A 21,668-nucleotide genomic window follows, 5' to 3' on the forward strand; every position below is an offset into this window, starting at 1 on the left:
CTTAAATAGGCAAGTTAGAGACCACAAAGGCAAAAACAGTATCATGAAAATAACACTAAATGCAGAAGTATATAAAAATGAATCAAACTTGCATCTAGACCAAGATTTTAGGTAATATTTACCCATAGAAATCACAAAGGGCAATTAAGCTACTTATTCAGTACAATTTTTTTTTTTTTTATAAGCTACATCTGACCCACAAATAATCAAATATATTTCAATTAATTTTGAATAAGTTACACCAGGGGACTAAAACAGGAATTCCTATGCCTAAAGCAGAGCAACAAAATTCCCAACTTACACTCTCTATCATGAAAATATATACTTTTATATGCTATTATAACTTGAATAACATTACAGAAAGTTGTTTTGAATTAGTTGTCATTAAAGGATAAGGAGCTGAACACTGTATTTGGTAGACATTTTGTTTTAAGCACTATTTTAAATTACGAAGATTAATTGCAGCAATATAACTTAAGTGTTTACTTTAACTTAATGTACCAAAACAAGGCTACTATACTCTTAAGATAAGTGAAATTAATTACCCTGCAAGAATCACTATTTCTAAAACAGAATTAACTTAAATTGGAATCTGCAGGCATTTAACACCCAGACGTTTCTGAACACAGGTTCACCACACATTTGCTACACTCCAGTGCCATCTGTCTATAAAAAGATAATTAACATTTTCAACAAGAACAAATACAACTCACTGTAAAGCGTGCTCAGTCCTAGGCCATTGAATCCACTTAGGTTTGTAAGATGAATGACTCTACCAATCCTCTGCCCAATTAGGAAATCATTAAATACACTGAGGAAACAGTGTTTATGGCAAAGTTTTCAGGAAAACAGTTTCGTCCCTAGTGTGCTGATGCAGGGAATTACAAGCCTCGCTGGTAGCTACTCTCTGAAATTAATCTCAAAGCCTTCCCTCTAGCACTGTGCAGTTAGCTGCATTTTGAAGTCCTCAGAGCAGCGGTGAATAGCCGCTCTCAGATTTGCATTTAGAAGACCACTGGGGGGACAGGCTTTCAGAAGTGCACAACCTTCAGCGGAGTGACAAATAAACGCTGTGCCAAGCACTGCTCCAAACTTCGGTGCAGAGCACAAAGCAGTTATTGCATGCAGAGCCAGCTCTGTCCTCCCACTCAACATCAACCCCAAACCTGGCTGCCCTCCGCTCCCCACAACCAGGGCACACATCCAGGCTCACTCGGCCAGTAACCAGCTGGACAGCTTAATTTCACAATGTTAGTTTAATAGAGTGCACACTGGATGCTCTGTCCAGAGCTGTGTTCCTGTGCACCATGTATGGAAGCCAAACACCATATGCTTGATACTTCTGAACTACTACACTTCTCCCCTCACAATGCACACATTTTCCTGAAGAAACAAGACTTTTCAAGGCCAAACATCATTTTTAAATAATCAGGTAGAGAGCAGAACGGGGTGCACAGCATTTTCCAGGCTCTTGGCCATCTTTCCCACCTCCATTGCCCCCTCCGGAGCTGCCCAATCCCCATGTACGTAGCTTGTTCCTCCGCTCCCGGTGCCGCCGCTCTCCCGCAGCTCTCCCGCAGCGCCACCTGCTGGCCCGGGAGCCGCCAGCACGGATCTGCGGCTTCGGAGGGTAACATGCAAAAAAGCAAAGAGGCTTCAGCCCCAGCAGCGGCACAGAGCTCTTAATCTCATCCTGCCAGAAGTGAACGCGGTTCTGGTTTGTCCTGTCCTAGGACTGTGACATTAAGGAGGGTTAGAGAAAGACTGTGTTGCCTCATCTGCTCCAAGGCTTTTTACATAATTAGTTCATTATGGATCACCCTTCTTGTCCTACCTTAACAGCTCACCTGTAAGGAAAAATACTTAGTATTACAGTATCTTGTAGTGGAATAAAATAATCCATTTCCATAAGTCAGACAACATTTTTTCATTCAGTAGCTACTAGTGGAACCAAAGCACATAGTTCACACAAGCACATTAACAACTGAAGCCCTACCACTGGCAGGCATGATTGTCACAGGAACAGTGCAGAACCTTAACCCAGAGCAGCTGTGTGCACTCCCTGGGAGAGGGCAGAGACAGGGGCTGCCAATACAGAGAAGGTAAAGGCAGAGGGGACAGGGGGAAGAGATGAGACCAAGGCAGAAACCTCTACTTCTGAAACGCGTGTTTCTGACATCTGCTTTGGCTTCAGTGCATAGCTTTACCCTGTATGCTCCAGACAAATTTATCTTTCTGGTTCAAACACAGACACCTGCAGTTTTTTTTTCTTTAGACCCAGGCATTTCACCATTTGGACACAGTATTACATGATATTTTCTGAGTTTTTTCTACTTCTGATTCTGTCAGTCTCCAAGAAAGTCCTTCTCCTGTCAAAATTTCGCTATCCCTACCTCCTTCCCCAGCCCTATGCCACAGCAGTTGCCTTCCTCCACCATCACCAAAGGTGGACCCAGATCACAAAGAGCTATAACAATTTCAGCCAGAACTTGTTGGCACATCAGGTGCAGATTCCATTGCTTCAGTTTCCTGCAGACTACCACCTATATGTTGGCTTTTTCTTTTCCTTCTTCCACACTCAGCAACAGGCCACATTTGGGCAGACCTCATCAGATGCAAGAGAAGTCTCATCTGTGCCTTCAGGTTGTCCATTCATCTTATTGATTTCTTTCTCTTCACTCACAATTAAAGCCTCAGCAATGTTTTCAGATGGTTTATTGTCAGCTACTACTGAATGCGAGGCAAGGTCACAGCTCACAGCAGTCACTTCTGTTTCAGCCCCTGCAGTACTTGAAGGGGCTTCACTGGTTGTTGCTTTCACATCTGTCTGCATTCCTTGTTCTTTGCTCTCTTCTGCACCTCTGGAGCCCACATGAATTGAACACTCGCAGTAATAGTAACCAGATTCCTGTTTCTTCTTGCGCATGGCACAGAGATCAATTCGACTGAAGATCTCTGTGCCAAAATAACTGTCTTCGTATTCTTTGTACAAATCCAAACAAATTTTTCTGAATCCCTAAATGTTGAGAGAGCATTGTGACATTTACACATGCATAAATAAGTTACATACATCATGTACTTTAAATATAGTTTAAATACCCACCCACCCCCATTAGGATAATAATATCTACTTCATATGTACTGCTGAAGTTGATAGGGATGTAACAGTACTAATAGCCGGTTCTTAAGAAGTTTATCTTCTGCTGAATCCCCCACAAGCTGGAACATACCAACAGAGACAGAGATACAGAAACAGATAGGTTTAATTCCATTACTATTACTCAAACACATCTATGGAATTTCAGATATTGTGAGCAAGTTAGCAGTCACAACAACACAGGCAAACTATTCCCTAGAGTCCTGAATTGCCTTCAGGAGGATTTTTTTTACTTCACTTAAAGCTGAATCTGTTTAGTTTCTCAACCCACTGATACTTTCACAGACTGAAAGATTTATCCTTCTTGATGTGCACATTTCACAGTGGTATTTAAGTCACAAGTTCAAAATACAGCTGGTGCAGCTACTTCTGTCAGCAGAGAAGTATTCAAAAGAAATTTAACTTATGGTCTTAGAGGTTTTTTCTGACCTTAACAATTCTATGATTGTGAAAACAAGCTCATGTAAGCAAGCCAGTAAAAAAAAAAAAAAAAGGGGGGGGGGAAATCACTGCTGCTCTGATGTAGCTGCCAGACACTGTTAGTATCTCTACAATCAAATGCTACTGCAGATACAGTGTGTGAATGGAAGCACTTACTCTTACAAATGTGTTTTGAAATGTTGACACATTTGTTTCACAGACAAAGAAAAAGCAGCTTCCTCTGCCATAATCAAAGCCTATCAAAGCATCATAACTTAGGACTGCTGAGATGGAAATAGTTCCTAAGTCAGTGGTCCCCCATACTCCGATTTGTAGTACAAACAGTTTCTTTGCAGTCCTCCCTCCCAGAAAACTCAAGCACAGAAGCACTAGCTACTCTGTGCAGAGATCATCAGGGCTGGCGACACAATCCCTGCCAGCAACAGGCTGCCAATTTAAATAAAGAAGTGAAGGAGGAGGATGAACCTAACTGAAAGCACAGTAGTAAGAGTCTGAGGAACCCTTTGCAACACATCCCTTCAAAGTAGTCTCAATCATTTTGTTTAGTTCTCAAATGCTCAGGGGTGTATATCCGTAAAGAACAAGAGGTCTCCTTACAAGCTTCCTTGTAACAGCCCTTTTGGCAAGTCTCTGCATGAGCAGGCATGCACCATGTGGGAATGGCAAGAGACAGCCAGTGGCACCCAGACAAAGCCAGATGCAAGCAGCTCCAATAACAACCACTACAGGAACTGCTACCCCTCAGCACAACCCAGATGGCCAAAGCGCTTCAGAGTATAACTGAGCAAATGCATCCTTGTATCAGTCAGAGCCAGGCAGTTGGGTACGCAGGTACATCAGTCACCTCAACACTCCTAGCTATAACTGTACACCACACATTTAGGAGGACAGTGGAAGCTTTTGTAAGATCACAAAGACAGCTTACCAAGTAGCCTTTTTTATCAAAACCAGAATATTTTAATATAAGGGATTCCATAGGCTTGCTATCATCCAGTCTGGGTAGCATTTGTTTGCAGACTTGCACCAACTGAATCTACATCAAGCAGTATGATGTAGCTTAAAAGCAGGAGCAAACATTCCCCCACTTTTGAGTGGTGGCACTTGGCCTTGGTCTGACACAGGTGAGCAAGACTGACTTTTTGCACTGGAAAAGCCTCTTCAGCAGCAGACACTGTAGTGGATTCTCTGAAGATGTGAGCTACTCCCTTTTGGCTCATTTTAAACTGAGGTCGGAAAAACCTGCAGAGCCCATATTTTATATTTATGCTAGAGATGTGGCACACATTTTGAATGTCATCAACAAGCAGCATATACTGCTCCTTTGGTAGTAATTCAAGCTAAATGGCACACAAGCAAAGCCCTCCCAGACCTCTTGGGACCTTCAGACTCAAAGTCAAAGATGCACAATTTCCTGAGATCAAAGTTTGAACTTGTAGAAGTTTTAAAGAGGACTAAATCCTCCTTTCTCATAAAGAGGAACAAAGGCTGCAAGAACTGTATCGTATCACACACCTTATTATGAAAAAAGCATTCTTGAGATGTAAAAAAAAAAAAAATGTTCATCATTTCTCAAGCTTTATATGAAAGGTATTGAAGTTGTATGAAATATGTAAATAGCATTCAAATTACAGGGACACATTTATGTTATAAAGTAATTATAGCCAGTAGATGGCATCATAATAACTGTGATCCATACTAGCATGAAAAAATATTTTGTCTTTCTTGTATCTTGGCATCTTCTAGTACTTAAGAAGGTGAAGATTTGTTTCTTTCCAACAGTCTTCAGGAACGGGCTATTAGAAAAAATACACAGCTTTCCTTCCCTGCCCCTTAGATTTAGACTTGAGAAGAGACGAATCAAGTTGTTAGTATTTTCAGTTTGGTATGTCAGATCTCAAAAGCTATGTGGTAATATTCCAGTTTGCTCTTTGAGATTAAAACCTTTATCTATGGTTAAGCCCTATAGAGACTGCATGTGGGCATTCAGCAGCCATATGTGCCCTAAAAACTAACTTAATACATAATCTTACTCTGCTTATACATCATGGCTCCAGTGAGTGGAACAGTATTTTAGGAGCAAGAACATTAAGATGCATATGAATATGAGGACAGAAATGAGCAATAAAACTGGAAGGCAAGGGGAGAGCAGCAGGTATTTATGTAGGCTTCAGTAATGCTTTTGACACTGATTCCTCTAAGAACTTCAGAGTATCTGCTGATACACATGCTGGACTGAAAGCTCACTGAGTGGCAAGATACAGAGTAGTGGTCATTGGTGAAGTCTAGTACAAGGCCAGTAACTAGCAGAGCACCCCAGGAGTTAGTACTGGGTCCAGTCCTGTTTAGCATCTTTTTTGATGATCTGGACAATGGGGGAGAGTGCACCCTCAGTAAGTTTGCAGATAATACAAAACAGGGAACGGTGACTGATGCACCCGGGGGTTGTGCTGCCATCCAGAAGGAAAGGCTGAGAGATGGGCTGACAAGAACCTCATGAAGCTCAGAGAGGGGAAGTGCAGCTCTGCATCCACTGGTAGACAGCTAGACAGCTGTGTAGAAAAGAACCCAGGGGGTTCTAGTGGAAACCATGTTGAACATGAGTCAGTGTGCCCTTATCACACAAAGATGGCTAGCTATATTGCCAAAGTATTGCCAGCAGGTGAAGAGAGGTGATCTCTCCCATTATTTAGCACTGGCAAGGCCACACCTGGAGTGCTGCATCCGTTTCTGGATTCCCCCATATAAGAGACATGGAACTACTGGAGAAACTCCAGTAAAGGACCATGACAATGGATGGACTGGAGCTTCTCCTCTATGAGGAAAGGCTAATAGAGCTGGGGCTGTTGAGTCTGCAGAATGTTCAGGGAAATCTCAAAGTATATAAATACCTGAAGGAAGAGCGCAAAGAGAATGCGGTCAAGCTCTTTTCAGTGGTGCCCAAAACTTTCAGACTTGGATAATAAAAGGAAGTGTGATTATGCTTTAGATAAAAATCGGTAATTCTTACTTTCCTATTGCACTTTTTTTTTTTTTTTTTACATTAGATATTGCTGATGCTTGTGCTCATTAAATTCCCTATAGGCAGTATAAAAGAAAAAAGCCTCCAGCACAGAACTATCAGTGCTATCCAACTTTGATTGTACCACGTACACAGAAGGCAGCTATCAAGTCAATATGAAGTACTGAAATGCACAAATACAAGGTCATTTTCCCCAGCTATTATAACATGTTCTGTTTTCTTTGTGCATACTCCTTTACTGTTTCAGGTTTGCAATATATTGGCCTCATAAATACAAGAACTATCCCTGGAAACAAGCAGGACCATATTCCACTGGGAAATGAACAATCTAATCAGAGTTGTTTTTTATTTTAATTGTATGTGATAAACCATACAATGCTGCAGTAAAGGTTAGAAAAGCATGTCACACATTTCTAGCATAAATCAAAGCACCAGCCTGGCTTCCAACATGACATTAATCTTGTTCTCATAAATATTGTTTAGAAGCCATTCCATCCAATGGAATCAGCTTGACATGGTATTTTCATGCAGATTCTACAGGCCATAGAAGGAGGAAAGTGCTCTGTACTCTACCATTACAGCCTTAATACAATGTGGGGAAGAGGCACTCTCTCTTCCTATTGGATATGAAGAAATTTAACTGTTTTGGCCAGTCTATCTACAAGCTCTGCTAAGCAATAGAATATTCCTTTTCCTCTAACTGCAATATAACTCACTTAACCATATAGCCCCCCACACCCCCAAAGAAAGTCATTAGAAAGAAACTCTCTTGAACAGATCCTAGTAAGAAGTGTTTTAAATGTAGTTACCTTTCTTTTCAGTCTTGGTGCCTTGGAAAGCTTTAAAAAAGTAAGATGTGGTTTGAAATCCTTGCTCCCTGAAATGTCGAGATTCATTTCATTAAAAGATTTTTCCACAGCTTCTGGTAAAGAAAAAGAAAAACTAATAATCAGGAGATGAAGAAAAATATTTAGAAGGTTAAGGGTGAGATAAGATTCTCACCATTCCTTTCTTGAGCAAGACACACAGTTAAAACACAGCATGAGAGAAACGGTTGTCATATCATCATGGGCGACAAAATAAGAAACACGGTAGACAAAATATTACCAAAAAGAAATGTCAAGGTCCACAAAGCAAGTACAACTCCACAGCCAAGACAGAAATTGAGAAGGAAAAGTCACAAACATAGAATTCCTTTCCAGATAAAATAGGAATCATTTACAGAGATGTCAGTTAAAAAAAACTCTGGCCACAGTTTAAAGCAGTAAGACCTTATCCCCCATTGAAAGAAGTGACTGTGAGCAACTCCAAAATTTATATTCAAGGTCTTTCAGCCAAGGATTGTAATGACCAACCAAATTAAATCAAGTTGATCTATGCATTGGTTTTCATCAACGTCAAAGGGTGGGATGCAGCCTCACAAGGACAGCAAGGTGAAGCCAGCAGGCAGACCTTTGCAAATCTTACAAACATAGAAAATTAAATACAGCTATTGCAGAACAAGAAACACCTCAATAGTGAACAATAACTCCAAAAACATTGAAAGCTTTGGATGAAGCTGGAGTATTTTGCAATTTTTCTTATTGACAGGAGTCTTTATAGCTTGAATCTATAAATGAGACAAAAACACAAAGATCAACACCTGCCCTGGAAACCTGCAACATAAATATGGTTCTTCTTGCCAGAGCCTACAACATTATGCCAATCTGTTACTCCTAAATCACTTAAACACTGGAAGAAGTAGGTTTGGCATAGAAGCATGTGTTACAAATAGCATATCATATTTTGATAAGTACATTGCTTGAAAGCACCCTACTTCCATTTTCTTGTTTCCATCTTTCAGGAAGTTTAACTGCATGTTTACTTACTAGTTTGTAATAAGCATTCATATCAAGGCAAGCCTGTAGCTTAGCTAATTAATACATTAAAATGCTTCTTTTCAGTATTTGCAATGAAATAGCAGCTGGGGCTGTCTGGTCACTTTGCCAAGGGAATTGCTTTATGTTTTCCAGCTGGAAAAATATATAAATAGTCTCCAATTACCTGAACAAGCACTTCATGCTACTTCAGATGCCTTACAGGATGCCCACCTACCCATCTCAATTTCCACCACAGGAGGATACAATCTTGCTGTAGGTCCAGTGTGAACATAGATACTTTAGGCCATCTGAAAATTGTACTAGGTGATTATGGTGGCGTATCAAACTACCTGTACAGCATCTCTGGTACTTTATCAGAATGAATGTTAACACAAAGAAACATGCTAATTCCTCTAGCACCTATACCATTAGGCCAAAGCACAACAAGCCCTATATGAACGCTTCCTTTTGAGAGAAGAGCTGTTTTTCTTCACATATCTGGAGAAATCATCCTTGGGATGCACAGAAGCTAGTAAATTATAGGTTAACAATATCAGACCAGAGCAGTGTCTCCTTACCTTCACTCAAAACCAGTCCCACCAAGCAACAGTGAGTTATTACTGCAGAGTGAAGGTCTTCCTGTCAGTCTTACAAAAGAGGCTGATGATGAAAGGAAAGTCAAGGCTGGGAAGCATCTTCAAGAAGTCAGCTTAAGAACAAGCTTACCACTCAGTTTTCCAGTCACCATCTTCTCTAGCTCATTTTGTTAATAACATAAGAAAATCCTATGACAAATTAAACATTACCTCCTTCACAGTAGACAATGTCACTGTGACAAGAAGAGGTCAGTATTATCCAGTATCTACCAATTAACTGCAGTGAATTAATCAAGAGGCAGGATGAATTTCTCTTTACTTTAAAACTGAAGTCTATGACAGATGTGGTACTAAAGGACATGGTTTAGCGTTCAATAGTGGTGGTAGGTGGATGGTTCGACCAGATTAGCTCAGAGGTCTTCTCCAACTTTAATGATTCTATGTCTATGATATGAGAACTAACAAACAGCCAAACATTTTTATTTTCTTAAACCCAGGAACACTTCAGAGGTTGAAAACTCCATTAAAACAGGCTGAACTGTTGACAAGTTATTGATAATTTCAACAATTTGATAAGGGTACAATGAGGCAGAGGCAGCTGGCAGGAGTGGCTTGATCTCTGTCAGTCAAATTATTTGCCATCAAACTTACAAGGCAATATTTGGAAATCCACGTCTACCTCACAAGCAACTAAAACTACTGATTAAACGTTAGGAAAAGAAAATCCCTACTCATTATATAACTATTAACTCTATGCTGAAAGAGGAAAGAAGAAGGAAAACCGGACAAGCATTTGCAGATGTATTTAAAATGATGTAATTTGCTATATATTTGCATAATTCCCAGATTCATTAAGTTCTAGAAATGAACAGAAACTATGCAGAAAGAAAAACGCTGGAAGTTACACCACTCTGAATAGCAAAGCCATTGGTGACAGAGTAACAACTTGAAAGCTGGCAGCTTGTCTCTCAGCCAAGGAAGTATTTCAGCAATCAATGAACAATCATACTACGTTAAACAGATGCAAGTACTGATGAAGTATTTCTGTGGTTTGGAATCAAAATTATTCTTCTCCAGTTTATTTGGAAAGGGGTTCAGATCAAAGGGTGGATCCTGGGTTTACAGAATTCTAAAGATGGAGGTGACCCAGGAATGGAACAGAAAGGAATAAGGAAGTAATTAAGACACTCACTACTGTAGAGGTTTTCAGTGTTAATGCAGCTCCAATAGCCTTTAAAAATATTAAGAAAAACATAGCACACATTCTGCAGAACCAAATTTAAACATTTTTGCTGTTGCTAAATAGAATGATAAAGATTGATCATGCGTGTCTCTTGATTCATTAGGAATAAAGTCCTCAGTAAAGCAAAATGGAGCAGGAGAGAAAACAACAATAGTCAAGAGAAAAGAGGAGGCATTCACTTCATCTTGCAGAAGAAAGCGAGGAGAGAACTAGGATGGGGCTCTACCAAAATTGAGAAACTGTCCCTTTTTTCAGTGGTATTGAAGCATGTATCTCATGGTCTGGGCTGGGCAAAATTGATCTCAGATGAAGCTACATAACGCACATTCCACTTAGCCGTCTTTCAGTCAAGGTTATTTTGGGTCAACTTTGAAGAAACAGTCTGGGCATTAAGAAGTTTGTTGAGGACCTAATCTAGCAAGTATGCATAATGGCAGACTACTTTTAACAGAAGCACAGCTGTTTTGAGTTAACATAACACCCTACCACAAAGGGAACAGTAAGGGAAAAGAATGCTGAAGTTGAAGGTAATGGGCAGTGAAGTGGTTCATTTAGCTGATGCAAAGAACCTGGTGATGTTGAGAGGCATTTTCTGTCTAGTTGCAATACTGATTACTTGGAGAAAAATAAATAGAAGGAGAAGGGAACAAGACTAATTGTCAAAGCTAGGAATTGGAGTAGAGATAAAGCAGCCTTAAACAGAAAACAGTATTCTGAAAAAAGCAAAACATCCTTTGAAGATCAGTCTCTTTGTGCTGTATGCCTTTTTGAGAAACATTAGTAGAACTATGCCTCCTTTTGCAAACAAAAAGCATATATTGATTATTTCTGCTCTGTTGTAAGTTGAAGCACAGAACACAGAGTAGGTTCTGCATTGCAAGCTAAACAAGCTCCTAAAAAAACAGAAAAGGATGAGGGAAAGGGGAAGAGCATCAAACCTTTCAGATGATGTGTTCAGATGAAGGTTAACAGTTAAGAACTGGAACATCCGTGAACCCATTTCTGCTTAGGGATTTTAGAATAGGGGAAAGAAGCCACTGCTGTACTTTGGTTCCACCCTCTGCAGTGGAAGAGAAAATTCATCTGCTGGTAGTACACATATATGTGCAAACACTGCTGTTTGTAACATCCTGTCCAAGCAGTAATAGCCATTCCATGCATGCCTTAATTTAGAGGAAACTCAAGTTAAGTCAGCACTCTCAAGGCTTCCAGTTCACTAGAATGGATAGGGCCTCAAAGTTGAGGTTTCACTTTGAAAACCTATGTACACCAGCAGGCTGTAAGATCGAGTCTGCAGGGCCTGCTGGAATAGCCTTGCTTTGTTACAAGACAAATGCCTTGGCTTCTCACCTGTCCCAAATTAGTACACAATTTGCTTTTATCCTCTTCTGCAGCTGACAGCTTCACATTAAATACTTAATAAAGAGACAAAGGAAAGACAGCATATTATAAAGCAAGCACAACAGCTCGGGCCAGCACTTAGAAAAGTTGACTCTGCAAATTAGTTTACCACAAGTAGTAAAGAGTCAGATTAAGCACATACCTGCAATTCTGCAAAGCATTTTCTGGTTTTCCTCTGACATTTTCACATATATCACTTGATTGTTAAACTGTCCAATCCCATGAAATGTCATAATAAGGTCTTCACCCTGCAAAATGGCTTCCACTTTGGTCTTGCTTTGCTTCAGTGCCAGAACAGCCCTTAAAAAAAAAATTAAGAAACCCATTGTATTTTGAAAGAAGTCTGACTTAATGTGGATTTTTTTTTTTTTTTTAATATCAGATAATATACCTGGTTTTGGCCACTCTGTAGCACTAGATAAGATGTAACAGTTACACTATATTCCAGGGCAAATACCTTTGCACAGGCATTAAGTAAATTATGTCTTTCAATACCTTCAATTTCAGTTTATACAGTAGAAATGACTTTTGCTGAGAAGTGGATGTTCAAGTCATTAACATGTCAGAAATGTCTGTGCAAATATGTTACTGCTAAGCAGTCAAAGGGATAAAATTGAACTTATTTGTCATGAAATTTAAACCTCTGTCACTGCAATTTTCAACCAGTTCACTAGTTTTAATCTAAAACTTAAATAAATCCATGTTTCCAGCTGCAGCATATTTAACATTCATCTCCATTGTATTTCAAGGACAGTTCTTAAAATAAACTGATGGTTGAAATGGGACCTAGAGCTCTCACTATAATAATCTATATAAGTTTTGACACACACCTTGCTGTGCACATAAATCTTTGAAGAATGTGGATTACCAAAAGACAATACCTCAACCATTTTACTTAAACATTCTAACAGAATTTAACTAACTAGTTCCTTAGAAGTGAACGTCATGTCTTTCAGTAATATAATATCCACTGAAGTGCTACAGGTGCCTCTGGAGAAAGGATCCTGTCAGACATCAGGCCCGTGGATTTGAGCAGAGGTCTTCCAGTAATACCTTATGCGTATAACAGAATACTTTGCAACTGAGGATCACAGGAAACCAGTCTGTGGGCTGCTGCTTCCCAAGTTTACTTTATCATTACACCTAGAAGTTTGGACTACATTGCTTCATTATTTAAAAAAGTTATCTTACTATTGTATTACATTATCCAAACAGGAAAACAGCACTGCAATCCCTATGGCACAAGTTCTGTGCCCTGATCTTCATAGGAAAGTATTTCATGCATATGAAGGTCATTTTAGCCTACAACAGTCAGCATTATGACCAATTCTGAGTAATGTATTGATATTATTAATTGTTACATCAGAGCTGCTGCTTCTCGAGACTCCTGGAGATTGTGCAAATGAAAATTTGCTGAGGACAGCACTTAAGGTAGAAAAGGAATGAGTTCACAATAGAGAATTTTGCTTCCTCTAACTTAACAAGCAGGGATAACCTGTTCCCTCACTTAAGGCTGTAATGCCCAAACCACCATTAAACATTGCTGGAAGAGATTTTGTCATGAGATCTGAAGATGCCTTCCTCCTGCTGTAAGTTTCAGTAGTGCTATCAGCATGAGTAGATAAATTGTTGGCTTAACAACTAAGACAACCTTTTCTTTCAAATGGCGATGTAGAGCCATAGCCACTGAACGGCAGCTTCGGTAGGACTGCAGCTATGTAGAAGATAAAGGACGAAAAGCATCTGGCAAGTAAGATCTACTTTTCATTAGGTATGCCTATTATTTCTGTATTACAGGCACACATTCACTCTTAAGTTCATTAACACCACTTGCTTCATTCACCTCTCCAGCTGATTGATTCCCATTTTGATCACTGCTCTCCTTTAGTTTCCTATCCTCTTGGATGACAGCCTGCCTAGTCAGCAGCACTGGCAGGGATTTTTATTACCAAATTACTGTGCATTGTGTAGCAACTTTCACACACAGGCTCCTCAACCTATATAAAGGTTCTCATCTACTTTCCCTCAGGCCCTCCCAAAAAAACAGGCCCTCCTGTTCTTGAATGAACAGTAAACCAGGTCATTTTAAAATAAGGCACATACAAATTTGTCATTTGCATTTCCATCTTAGTCCTGCTTAGCCATCTCTATCTTTTGGGCTTATTTTTTCTGTTTAATCTTTTTGTTGGTTGTTCTTAGTTAAAAAAAAAAAAAAAAAACTTCCTTATAGCAAGCATTTTGCTTTATGTCCAGGCATCCTGCTTTCTGTCCTGTGTCACATGATACAAAGGCCTGAATTTTTTGTTTTTATTTTTATTTATTTATTTTTGCCATTTCTTTGCTTATCACAGAATGGCTTAGGTTGGAAATAGACCTTAAAGATCATCTAGTTCCACCCCCTGCCATGGGCAAGATTGTCATCCACAACATGGGTAAAGGCTCCTGGAGAAAGATGCTCTCTACATCTCTACCAAGCTTTCCCAGTGCCAAAGGACCTTCCTTCACTTTTTTCTCATGCCCAGTGCAAAGGGCTTAGAGAAGAAGCTCCAGCACACTCTGCCTACTTTGACATCCATATTAGCAGCTTTCCAACCATGGGGGCTGTTTTCCTAAGTCCTCTTCCACTATGCCCATCATAACTCAGAGGACCCCACTGACAGCCCCCAACTTGAATTAAATGAGTACATCTTGAAAAGGAACTAGGCAGACTTTTGTTTTCCTTACTGCAACATGATCTATCAGTTAATGTTTTCCAGCTGATACAAGCACGGCTGATCTGAAACACTGTGGCTTCTCAGTAGGCAGCAGCTTGGGAAAATTTATATTTGTTGAGTTAATTTATGGTAAAAACATAGCAGTACTACCATTCACAGCCATGCTGCCATCTCCCCCATCTCATGACAGATGCACAAAATTTCAGACCCTGAAGCATCCCATCTAGCTTTTTGTTATCATGTCAAAAAAAAAAAAAGCCAGAAACTGATCAGAAAATCCTAAGAAAGAAACTTGATATGCCCCATTAAAATTATTCACAACAGAAATAAGGTTATCACATTTACAGATTAATTAACTATACTAGAATTTGGCAGAATTCTTACTTTTTTACTTCTTCTTCTGTTCTCAGGTGAGCAACAATTACAGTTAGGTGCATAGTCTGAACAGGAAGAAAAGCTCTCAACAAGTCAGGCTCCTTTGTGAATATGAGCTCTTGGACATCTTCAATTCTATCCAAAATCTGCAATGCAGTAAATAGGAAACAGCAAAGTAAAATGTCATTCTGGAGTGTCCAGGTATTGCAGGGAAAAATACATATATATGTAATAGACAAAGCTGAAGCATCTCACACACAAAAATACAGACCCAGTTCGAGTCCAACTGCAAAACCAAAATCCATCCCCACACTCCCCAAGATCTATTGCATAACATTCAGATTCAGCTCCTAAGTTAGCTTTTCCACCAATGGATTGATCTGTTTTCCCTTTTTAAGCCCGCAGGCTAAATTCATAGCTCTCATGTGAGCCAGCACCCTAGATCTTAAACTAGGTCTGGATCTGACCCTAAGCACATTTGAATAAAACTCACAGCAGTATGTAAATATTAATGCTATCATCATGCAATAGGCAGTTCTTAATAGACTAGGAAATTGAATAGCATTCCCATAATTAATCTTACACCATTTTCTGATTACAAGTTTGATCACAGATTAAACTGATGTCTCTTCCCAAAAGGAAGCTAACAGCAAATGAAGTAGATCAGTTTTGTAAACATGCTGCTGTCCAAGTTGATGTTTTCCAGAACTGCATGGCTCTTATGAGTCTATCCATGCCTTTTCCTCAAGTGCCTCCAACCAACCAGAGATTGCAAAGAAAGGCTTTTTTTTTTTTTGTAACAGGCTGTTAAGTTTTAGAAGCAAATCACAGAAAAGGCAGGTAGAAAAGAATTCAGTCACTCAAGGACAAAGCACCTGGTAGAAGCCATCATTACAGCTATTTGTGGATTTTCAGATTATTTCAGTGAGCACATGCTGGTTTACATGCCTAGATGCTCACACATGTTAGAGCTCTTCATTCTTGCATAGGCTGAAACAGCTGGGTCAATGTTTTTTTTTCCCCCCAATGTTTTTACATAATGTTTTGGCAGTTGTGCATTCCAGTGAATATCACCACAACCTGGACAGTAGAATAAATTAGTGTAATTTGCTGATAAATATCAGGATAAAGCCAGATACAGTCAAGACAACTCATCTGAAGATATGAATAGTGAGCTCTTTCAATCCAGACTGATAGTACATTTATTACTATGATAAAAATACAATTGAAAAGACTCTGAAGACATTTCCTACTGTAACTGAGGAACAATTTATTATTGCCTGCTACTTGCAGCATATTTGCCTAGATCCTGAGGAATCAAGATATCTGATCACATAAACTAGAAACCTTTACTTCAACAGAATAGGATGAGCACTGTCAGCAGTTCCACAAGACAGTCTCACACTTCCGCCTTCTACAATCTTTCCAAGAATACTCTTGAAAGATGACCTTTCTGCCTCCTCATTTTGAGGCTCAGACAATTGAGAAGTCAAACTTGAGTGAAACTCCTTCACAGAGATATCTGATAGTTGCAAAGCCGTTTTCATTATTTTCTTACCACTTTTTGTCAGTGGGCAAGCTTTACAAAAGCATATTCAGAGCTTTCTGCCTCTTCTCTAGTAGAAAATGTCAAGTATTCTTATACCTTTCTGCTTTGGGGGGGTTTGTAATATTTTTCTATAATACTATGCTTTTAATGGGATTACTTTATTTATTTGGAGTGGGAGACAGGAATGGAACACTAGTAAAAATATTGAAAGTTTCAGACTACAAAGTAAGAACCACCCCAACCCATTGCTGGAAGCTGGCATCCTGCCTCCTGAAACACACGAAAGGAAAGGGCTGATGCATCCACCAGGATTGCAACAGGGTTTTTCCCTTTGTTTTGTTGAAAAGGAAGAAAACACAGACAAGCCCTCAGCCCTATCATCAAGGGAGCTCTTAAAATCACTGAAGGAAATATTTTGGGTAGAATTAATTAGTAACATCTTTAAATCTCTTATGTAGACAATTGCAATGGCTACAGTATATTAGAAAAGCATGCCTTATGTTCCTTTACATTGAAGTCAGAAACCTCTACTTGAGAGACAAAAGCAACTAGAATTGTTGACAAATATTAGGTATACATATGTATACATTCACATACTTCTCATACGAAAATACCAGGCCTACAGCAATGGCAACAGTGTCCTTACCCTTCAATGTTCCCTGACACAGACCCTTACCCAGGTGTGTCAATCAATGCTACTGCTGAAAGTGGCCCTTAAGGGAGCATAAACTTGGAATATCTTGGGCAGAATAACTAGCCAGAGACATCAGAGCTGCCAGATTACCAGAGCTGCTGTAAAACCAAGGAAATCTGGGAGAACAGGATTGACAGAAAAGGAGAAAGGCAGAAGTGACACTCAGAACTATACAGGATGCAGTCACAGACCATGTATTAGGACACTCAAATCTCATTAAAATAGCAGAATAAATTAAGCATTCACGTTTCTTCCAAGCTCTCATGTTTTTTTTTTTTTTTCCATGATCTCACTCCTCAGATTCATTCCTATTTTCCAGCCTCAATTTATTCTTTGCCCACTGCATACCCATCTGTTCCTCCGCCAGCATTGTCCTCCAGCTTACACAGTCATTTTTCCTTCCTGGAATTTATCTTCCCGATGTGCTCTGCACTTTCGTTCACCTCTCAAAAGAGTCATATGTAGGAATAACTGAAAATTATATGGGTCCATCCCCCAGATAACCTTCAGCAATTATTTCACTCAAGACAAAGCCAAAGAAAATAATTGCCTATGAAGAGGAAGGCACCTTTGACATCTCCCCTAACACATACATGAGAGTTTCTACCTTTAACTATGGTCGAAAACAAACTCAAAAGCCTTACAAAGCAAGCCACTGCACTGCGACTTCTCACTCTGGGGAGTGGGGAAAAAAATTTACAAAAGCTGTACAATAGAAACAGTCATTCTGTTTAATTGTTGCATTTCAGAATTGTAAATACAGTTGCCCCAAATATTGTATAGAAGCCTAAGCTGAAAAAAAAAAAAAAAAGGATCTGCAACAAACAGTATTAGTTTGTTCATTGAAAAGAACACTATCAGTTAATGCAGGAGCTGGTGGCCAAGAGATATATTTTCACATCTACAAAGTTAACATTCAGATTTTGGATTTTATATGTTTTGTAGGAAAAGACCTGCATAATCATTACGAATATTAATATTGATAATTCACACTACTAATACTGTTTTAGCTCCACTCACACCAGGACACAGCAGTCAATAATTCAAATCATAACTTCCCTCTACCAAGTGTAATAGCCTCATTTTTATTTTTTCTTTAATATTTCCAACTCAAAGCTTGTCTTCATTTCCTCTTCATAGTGCATTTGTGTGCACAGTACAGGATCAAGAAAAGGCTGAAGGGAGCGTGGTGAATGCTAGTACAGAGCAGAGGGCTCTGTTTTTGCACACTGAGAAGCTAAGATAATACTGTCAGCAAGTCAACTGTCTAGGGAAGGCTGAATGGCATAAAACTTCCCAGTAAAGGTAGCAAATTCAGGACTGAAGCATTCTGTTTCTGTCTTTCAGAAGATTACATGAGCTTCAAAACACATCAGCTGAAAAGGGATGAGGAACTCAAAGGAAGCCAAGTCTTCTCCCTTATATTAAAAAGGGAAATGCATGGTAATATGCCTAAGTTCATAGAATTGGAGGAGTTGGAAGACACCTCTGGAGATCATCTAGTCCAATCCCCTGAAATGTTAGAGGCTCCAAATCAGTACTACATAAGTGTCTGAGCAGTGTGTGAAACCTTTCTCCAGCTCTCACAGTATCTTTGTATCATAAGACATTTCATGACATATCCTAGTACTGCAAGGCTAGCTTGACAAATTTCAGAAATACCATCTGTTAACTGGAATGTTTCAGAATCCTCACAAAACCTCTAGAAAAAATTACTTATGCTTTTTTCTGCTGATTGTTGTCGTTTAACAATGTGAAGGTGAAAAAAATCTGTTGCTTTCTCAACATTTCAGAAACATTGAAATCGCAGAATATACATGGATGAAATACAAGAATGCACACTCTACTTGTGGGCTCCCAGAATTAACTGTCTCTCTAAGGTTTCAGGGTAAGTTCGAGGTAAGAGAGGAAAATAGATCAACATCTCCCTTTCTGAATAGAAGAAAACTCTCATTCTCCACTTACCCAGTGAGGTTCAACAAGGCCAAGTGCAAGGCCTTGCACTTTGGTCAAGGCAATCCCAGATGTAAGTACAGAATGGGAGAAGAACTGAATGAGAACAGCCCTGCAGAGAAGGACTTGTGGGTCCTGATGGACAAAAAGCTAGACATGAGCCAGCAGTGTACTCTTGCAGCCCAGAAGGCCAGCTGTATCCTGGGCTGCATCAAAAGAAGGGTGGCTAACTGGGAAAGGAATTCTTCCCCTCTACTCTGCCTTCATGGGACCACATCTGGATTACTGCATAAGGGCCTGCACAAGGAAGACACAGATGTTGGAGCAGATCCAGGGGACAGCCATGAAGATGCTCAGAAGGCTGGAGTTCCCTTCTTATGACAAAAGGCTAAGGCTTGTTTAGCTTAGAGAAGACTCCAGATAGATTTCACTGTGGTCTTTCAGTACTGGAGGAGAGTTTATAAACAGAAAAGAGACCAGCTTCTTATATGGGCAGACAGTTACAGGACAAGGGGGAATGCTTTTAAACTAAAAGAAGGGAGATTTAAGGTGGATGTTAGGAAGAAAGTTTCTATTCAGAGGGCAGTGGGGCCTAGATACAGCTTCCCAGAGAAGCCCCATCCCTGGAGGTGCTCAAGGCCAGGGTGGATGGGAAACCAGTCAGTTGAGCTGCTGGGTGGCAGCCCTGCCAACAGCACAGGGTGGGACTGGGTGGGCCTTGAGATCCCTTCCAGACTAAAACTTTCTATGATTTTATGATGATTCTCCAATTCAGTGGGGAAGGAGGTGAACAAATTAATTCTGGTCTTCTCTGCACTAAATATAGCTTTAAAACAATGTAGAAAGGAACAACTCAAGACAGTGAAAGCGACTGCTTTCTTTTAAAAAAATATTACAGAATAGATGATACTATTGCAGAGACTTACCAATTAGACCTTGTGAGAATAAAATGACAATGTTTTTTACTGCACTGGTAGCGTAGCAAAGTCTCACTATTCTATGCTTCTTAATAAGCTTAGAAACAACATTTCTCATTTAATGCTTTTCAAGTTTGTTGGAACAACAAATTAAAAATACCTGGTCATTTGTTATTGGTATAGAGACAAAGTAATTTGGAGTCTCTCGTGGGCGCTTCTTAAGCACTTCTCGCTCCTGGCCTTCTTGTTCAACTTCAGTCACCACTTTGGGCCCTACTTGGCCATCACCTTGGCCCTGTTCCATCTCTGTATCTCTGTGACCTTCCTGCTGCAGTGATAGGTCTGCTTTCAGCTCTTCCTTCTTTTGGTTTTGGTCATATAGCTGATCTGTCACCTCACCATGCAGGCCTGCTTTGTTTTCAGCCTGTATCTCCATTGCTGCTTCTCTCCCATCTTCTTGGCTTTGTCCATGCTGGAATTTTAACACCTCTCCTTCTTGATCCTGCTTTTGACTATGAGCTCCCTGTGGAACCAGCTCCATCACAGCCAGTTCTCTCTTACCTTCAGATCTTGCTACTGACTCTCCTTGATTTTCATTTAGTGTCTGCTGCTCTCCGTTCTCTAGTATTTCCTCACCTTGGTCCCGCATACAGCTCACCTCTTTTGGCTCACAGCCAAAGTGCATCTGTACAGTGACCTTGAGATCAGTCATTCCTCGTTCCTGCACCTTTGGCTGTACCTGCAGAGTAACTTGTGGGAGAGCTGTTCCTTCGCCCTGCTGCTCTAACTGCAACTGCACAGTCACATCTGGCATCTCCCACCTTGGGCTCAGCTTCTGAGGCTGTACTTGCACTGTCATTTCTGGGGCTTCCCATCCCTCGCCCAACTTCTGAAGCCTCACCTGTACAGTCACTTCCAGGGCCTCCCGCCCCTTATCCACTTGCTGTGATTTCATGTTTAGGGCCATGCCTCCTTGTACTGTTTGATTCTGCTGCTGGATATGCTCTGTGCCTACCCCCTGAGGCTGCTGACCATGGGCCAGTGTCTGTGGCTGTGCTGCTGGGAGATAGCCTTCTCCTTGGCCCTGCTGTACAGGAGAGCACACTTGCTGAAATCCCTCTGGACTGCCATCCACTTGAACCTGCTCCTTGACTAGCTCTCTTTTTATCATATTAATCCTACAATGCCAAAGCTTTCTCCTCCCAGTTCAGAGCTTCACTGAGATCTTGTTCTTTCTTCAGGACTTGAAGTAATTTTTTTTTAAGGAACTGGAAAAAAATAAAGAAAACGGAGTCCATCAGCTAACAAGAAAAGGTGTCTGCTGAACTCAAAACTCACTATAAGAAGCTCCAATTATGCCAAATAGTTCAATCAAAACAAAAAGCCAACAAGAATGAACCACTCAACCATGAAGAGCCTACTTCTAGATTAGACTGCTACCTCTAGAATACTGTATTTTCTCTTCACTTCTGCTCAATTTTTGTTTCACGTACTTTAAGGTAGGAGCACAATATTTCATAGCACATGGTGGTATATAAACAAAGACCTCATTAAAGAGACAGAGTCTTACCTGAACAAAGTTACCTACAGAGATCCAGATTAAGATAATATGAGCCAAGTATTCAGAAGTTGACTGTATTCTGAATCAACTTTGCCCATCAAGCTCTGATCGTCTTTAAGTGCAACATAGTCTGATCTGATCAGAACAGTACACACTATTCTATTCTTTCCCACTCCCTCCTGCACCCTT

General features: G+C 40.1%; 1 protein-coding gene across 1 annotated transcript; it reads right to left on the minus strand.

Annotated features, from left to right (window-relative positions):
* Window positions 1-1,691: 1,691 nt before the first annotated feature.
* On the minus strand, window positions 1,692-21,089 carry LOC104910279 (uncharacterized). The gene is given in 7 exon segments (XM_085219973.1): window positions 1,692-2,546; window positions 2,549-2,587; window positions 2,590-3,016; window positions 7,427-7,539; window positions 11,859-12,016; window positions 14,815-14,951; window positions 20,079-21,089. Coding segments are annotated over 7 exon segments (1,953 nt in total). The 3' UTR covers window positions 1,692-2,478.
* Window positions 21,090-21,668: the final 579 nt, after the last annotated feature.

Source organism: Meleagris gallopavo, chromosome 3, assembly GCF_905368555.1.
Source record: "Meleagris gallopavo chromosome 3, MGAL_WU_HG_1.1, whole genome shotgun sequence".
Taxonomy (NCBI): Eukaryota; Metazoa; Chordata; class Aves; order Galliformes; family Phasianidae; genus Meleagris; species Meleagris gallopavo.